Raw genomic sequence first — 6,053 nt, 5'->3', positions numbered from 1 at the left:
CGAACTACCCACCCGTTCACTCGTACAAGTCGTGAAAACGGAGATAAACATCTTCCTCGCTTGCGTCTGATGCGTAAGAATGTGTGAATCCCGCGTACATGCACGCCTCCCCCCCCCTCACACAGTCGCACGATAGTTACAAAGTCGTATAAATCCCCCTCACCAATACCCTGGCATTAAAAATTCCCGACTAGTCCCAATGATAACCCGTGCACATCCACAATCCGTATGAAAACATAAAGTTTCTTACAGCACGAGAAAAATACAAGTCTTGCTATGGCGCCCCATCCATGCCCGATTTACCGAGAAAAATCAGTTGTTGGTCGAATGGGTGGGAATATTTTTTCCGAGAAACGGTGAAAACGCTCTCTCGAGGCCTGCACACAGGCCACAAACACCTCAGGCCACTTAGCACCCACCATTTTTATTATTTCTGGTTCCTCTGGGGCCTCCGGATTTTTCGGTGAGGCAGACAAAGATCGAGGGGATTTCGGTGAAATTCCGGGGGGATAATAATTTTTATGGACTTACCCTCACCGAGAGAACGTTGAATTTCCACAGCTCATCTCACATTGCACTTCCATGAATTCTAGGCCGCAGTCCCACTACGACATGACGAACACAAAACTCACACAGACACGTGTCACATACACACGGAGTTGGGTTAAAAGTTGGGACTTGCGACGCAGTGCACGGGATTTTTCTCAGTTTGTCGTGTTTTTCTCGGGGGGTTTTAGCACTTTGGGAGGTGACACTGGGGCCTTTCAGTGGTAATGGAGGATTGGGGGGTCCGGCGGGGGGGAGAGAGAGTCAACGGACAATTGGGCATGTCACGTTGGACGGGGCATTGGGGTTACGGTTGTGACACTGATTAGCGGGTGTTGTAGGACTGGTGGTCTGTTAATATGGGGGTGTACCTGTACCTGATGCCCACGGACGGTGGGAAATAACTTGGCCCCTCAGCCTGGCTCCTCACCAATCAATCGACAGAGCTGCCAACTCCTCTGGTGTCCATTTTTACGGAGAATTCGCGGAGGCTCGAGGGGAAATGATTTTATTCGGGGGATTTTCGGGGCGTGTGCGCGGATTGGACGGGGGAGGCTTTTTATCACTCTTTCGGGGAGATTTCGGGGGCTCGTGGCCTCCTCGGGAGTTCACTCGCGGAGTTTTGACGCAGGTTGACGTCACGCAACGACGTTGAGCACCGCATTCTTGGAAATGCAGTGTTTCGCGGGTGGGGGGCGACTGGAGCGACGTGTCGGGCGGGCGGGAGATTTGAATTGGTCCGGGGCTTTCGGGAGCGGTTCCCTGGTAAAACAGTCCGATTGTTTCCGACTGGGTGGTAAAAAATTAATCGGCGGTAATGATGTTTCTGTCTTTGCCCGTTAAATTCCGATTGGTAGGTAGAGTTTGGAGTTTGAGAAAATTATGAGAATTAATACACTGAGAGGAAAAATTAGCTCTGGAGAAAAGATGAATGTTCACCTGCACAAAATTTTCTTGTCTCAAGATTATTATTCCCCACGAGAAAATATCAGAGATTATAAAATATTCTGCAGCGGAAAATTTATTTTCGTCACCAGGCCTGGTAAACCGCGATTCTAACCTCGCTTCGCTCGGGCCATCTGACGAAAAATTGCATTCATCACAAGGTTCACAAAGTATTTTCTGACGAATCTGATTATAGGCCTCGCCTTCGGCTCGGCCAATAAAGCCACATTCGTCAGAAAATACTTTGTGGACCTTGTGATGAAAATAACTATCTTTCCACTTGAAAATCTGACAGTGGCATATGAATACATATTCTTTCGAGTAGAATGCCAGGATTCAAATATCGTGATAAATAATAATCTGTTTGACTGGAAACCAAAAAATTTTCCCCGAAGCAGAAGTTTGAGCTAACAGAAGAACCATTCTTTCAGGAAAAATACGACTGTATAATCTCTACTGCACTTTCTCTATTATTTCCAATATTACTCATTTGTTTCCCCGCCATTGATAGTTATTGAGTGAGAAATCAAAGTCCAGTTCTGAGGTCACAAACGGATAAGTTTGAGAAGATCAAACCTCTGATCCACAGAAAATTTCAAAACCTTTTACGAAGCTTTTTTGTAATCAGCGGAATAGTGTAGTACGTTTCCGCTTGACTTGTGTACGTGAAAAAAACACAGATTTTGAGGCGACAAATTATTTTCTATTTACATCAAACTATACGTTAACTCCATGTGCCTTATATTATTAGACGAAGTTATCTCGATATTTTTGAGCGGAATAAATATATTTTCGGCAGAGGTAATTTTTTCTCAGTGTAGGATCAAGGGTATGTGGCCGTTGTCGTCCGATAATAATACTTTCCAAAAAAGTGGTTGATAGATCTCATATTGCTCATATAAATATTTAATATTTATTGCTCATTTAAATATTTATTGGGGAGGTTGGGGTAAAATGGACACTTTTGGCTTTTTTAAAAAATGTTAATAACGGGTTGAAATGTTGATAAAATTTAATAATTTTTTTTTTCATTGCAAAGAACAATTATTTCTCTTTGTGATGAGCCGAAACTGAGCTCAATTGATAAATTTGTTTCTCAGTTATGAGTCAATAAAACAAAAGTCTAAAGTGTCCATTTTACCCCATTCAAGTTGAATTCGATAAAATCGAATTCAACTTTTTTGTTAATTATCAATTTATCTCAGAAAGGAATCATTTCTCCAAACAACAAAAACGTAAATTATTCCTCAAATCCCCCCTAATAAACAGCCCCAACTCATGTCAAATATTTTATTGTTTCAATATAATTCAACAACAATAATCTCGTATCGCATTATTCCATAATCACTCTTACAGATCCTCTACTCTCCGATTTTTCCCTGTAAATGAAAAAAATCTGTACAATTCACTACCAATAATTCTACAAAACGTCACTCAACTCAGTATCCAAAGGTTTAAAACGCTTAATCAGCCGATACAAATAACTAATCATACGCAGTCAGTGATCGAATCCACACGTGGAAGACGCGGCAAGAATAATCTACTCTAATCACTCCGTCCAGTGTCTGGACATGTGCATTGAACTGAGCACAGTGTGATTAAAAAATCATACCTACGTGTTCACTACAAACAGGCGAAAAATAATTACTGAAAATATTTCACATGTACTTGGTCGACACGAAGTGGAATAAAATGAATAGTCGGAGTGATAAATTCAACCAGACATTTCCCTCGATTTACCCTGATTTGTAGATATAAAAATATATATTAGTCAACACATTTACACATTACAAATTGTAAAATTATCCTCTATTTCTTATACTTCCGGCCCCTCTTCCATCAGATGTGAAGGAGTAAATATTTAAATACAAAATTAATTACAAAATAACAATGCTCGGTTGAGTAATTGTCGACAGACGAACAAATTTCTCTTTGGTCGGCTGGATATCATTCGTCAAGTGATAATTTTCATTAGTCCCTGATTAATCGGAATTTCATATGTCCAACCAATTGCTCATTCGTCGGTAATAATCATCAGTGGAAAATCTCGTGTATAAAGCACTTGAGTATCGATTAAAATATGTATAAAAGTTCATTAATAATAATGCGAACGTTCAACAATTCCGCTGAAATTCTAGCAATTAAATGTATCAAAAAATTCTCGTGAAACTGTTATTCGAGTGCAGTCTTTGCTACATCAATTAACCCGACGTTTCGCGTTAATTCTTATTTCCTATTCACAATTCATTTTCGAGAGATTCACAGAAGAGATTCTACATCGTCGCGCGTGAAATTTTTTTCTTGGATTTTGTTATGAGAAAAAAATAAAAATACAGCGGAAAAAAGGGAAAATTTATGCCCACGAAATTCTGTGGAAAAATTGAGAATATCCAAGTGCCATTCAAATTACATTTTACGCAGAATATGAAGCATTCGTTGTTTATAAATAAATTATTTTTTTGGTTGAAAATTGATTGTTTATAAAGTATTAAAAAATTGCAATTTTTTAATTATTTCATCAATCTTCCAAAAGCAAACTTTCTATTTTTTTCAGATTTTTAAAATGTTTTCTAACGGTTCAATATCGAGATTCAAATTCAGACTTGCAAAGTTTAAACAATAAAATCAAAAAAGTACAAAAACATTTAATTGGAGAAAAAATAGCCAAAGTACTTGGATTTCCTTTCAAAAATTCTACATTAAAGTTGACTAATGTCCTAAAAAAATGTCGCAAGAAACAATTATATTTTTCAATAGAATTCCAATAAAACTTGAAGAGAAATTCTCCTAAATTTCTTTCACACGTGTTTTCCTCCACTTGAATACTTGAATACTTATGCTATCCACAGGCACAATTCACCTTAATTACCAACAAAAAGCATCAACCAATGCTACATCAGAATCATCATCGTTTTCTCCAGGAGCAGCAGCACAGTGTAATCGATGATTTTCTTTTGCTCTTTAATTTTCCATCAATTATTTCACTATTATTCGTGCGCACGGTGCCCTCGTCAATCGTCTGAACACTTATACGGTCAATATAATGCTACAATAAACGTCAATCAATGAAATAATTTCGTCAGAGCAATTTAAAAATGAGATACAGAAGACATTTTTGCGTGAGAACACGTGCAAGGCACTTTTTCCCCCTCCAAACAATCACACATGATTACCATGATTGAAATTTTAATTATTTATTGAGACATTAATGTGAGTCGTTAGCACCAGTCAATAAATTCATTCGTCCTGGACATTCTTAGCGCATTCGGCGTTATTAATATTTTCTCATTGTGTCGATTTTACGACTTGAGTTATCCATTGTCTCAGCAATTCTGTGAATAAAGTTCTTCGAGTGAAGATCACATTACACGGATCGAACGTTTCGTACGTAAAAATATATACTAACGTGTCATATTAAGTTCTCATCTTGATTAAGGCCAAGCTCGGTGTTTAATTAACACAGTAATTAATTATCCTCAGGATTAAAACGAATGATTCTCTCGCAATTTAATGCACAAGTTCAATTAAAAACGTTATCTTACTTATTTTTGGGAATTGCTTGATTGTTTCGTCGTGTGTGGGCTTATGAAACATGTGAAATGCTTTGTGATTTTTTTCTTTCATGTCCTAAAGCTCATTAACAGCGCATTAGAATAATCGTTAATTATCGTAGTATGGTGGGTTAGTGCTGACAATACGTGAGGCGGTTAAATTGTTACAGTAATTATGATTCATGATTGTTTTTTTTTTCGATTTACTCTGGGTTTATATGTTCATGTCGTATAGATGAGGTGGGGCACCTACCGCACTTGGCATTTGGCATCCACGACGAACCAATAGTCGAACCGATGGACCACCGTTTCGAATTATCTCGATTGCCTCCGCGTGTGTCATGTTCTTTGTGTTTATTCCGTTTATCTCGATTATTTGATCCCCCACCTGGGCAGAATAAATGTATTTTTACCTATTTTTATTTATTTTTTAGCAGTCGACAACAATTTCGAAAGATATTTTTCGTAGAGAATTGAATTATTGACGAAAATTATTTTTTGATATTTTGTAATTAATTAATTAATATTAATTTTACATTACTAAGTACATTTTATTGATTTTACATTATTAATTGCGTGTTATTGAATAATTAATATCAATTAATTAATGCAAAAATTGATTAGAATTTTGTATTATAAATTGGGCTATGCCAGAACATCTCTCACCCTCAATCGATTATCAATAGCTGCTGGTCCATTCTCCGCAATTTGCAGAACGAAAAGTGGCATGTTTTGGAACTCCCTTCCCCCTCGAATACTAAATCCAAATCCCCGAGTACCTCGAGTCAACTCCACGGCGTGGTACTGCCCCCCATCGCCATCTCCAGTCGACTCATCCTAAAAAAAAACCAAAAACTCTCATACAAAAAAAGAAAGCCCAATTTTGTATAATTAAATTTTTTCCGAATTCACAAAATTTTTCAATTGAATTTTTTCCAAACCTGCCATAATGGTACCCAATGTGACCTCAAACGAAAGAGCGGGTCGAGAAATGGCGTGCTAGGACCTCTA

The 6,053-nt window shown here is 37.8% G+C and overlaps 2 protein-coding genes across 2 annotated transcripts in view; both read right to left on the bottom strand.

The window, feature by feature from the left end:
• LOC107045041 (cytokine receptor) overlaps positions 1 to 1,178 on the bottom strand; it is a 24,907-nt gene extending 23,729 nt beyond the window's left edge. Inside the window, exon 1 of the mRNA XM_015267143.1 lies at positions 532 to 1,178. The gene's annotated coding sequence lies outside the window, so the exon portion shown is untranslated. The remainder of the gene's footprint in view (positions 1 to 531) is intronic.
• A 2,938-nt stretch (positions 1,179 to 4,116) lies between these two features.
• Positions 4,117 to 5,875, bottom strand: LOC107045027 (membrane-associated guanylate kinase, WW and PDZ domain-containing protein 2). Its single transcript, XM_015267118.1, has 3 exons — positions 5,709 to 5,875; positions 5,296 to 5,430; positions 4,117 to 4,537 (listed from the first exon to the last, which is right to left on the bottom strand). Exons 1-3 carry the CDS (start codon positions 5,769 to 5,771, stop codon positions 4,397 to 4,399), a joined length of 339 nt encoding a protein of 112 aa, XP_015122604.1. The 5' UTR covers positions 5,772 to 5,875; the 3' UTR covers positions 4,117 to 4,396.
• Positions 5,876 to 6,053: the final 178 nt, after the last annotated feature.

The sequence above is a fragment of the Diachasma alloeum genome, unplaced genomic scaffold, assembly GCF_001412515.2.
Source record: "Diachasma alloeum isolate Michigan unplaced genomic scaffold, Dall2.0 Dall_scaffold_00865, whole genome shotgun sequence".
Taxonomy (NCBI): domain Eukaryota; kingdom Metazoa; phylum Arthropoda; class Insecta; order Hymenoptera; family Braconidae; genus Diachasma; species Diachasma alloeum.
Note: the sequence above shows the minus strand (reverse complement) of the source record. Positions and strands in the feature narration are given on the sequence as shown.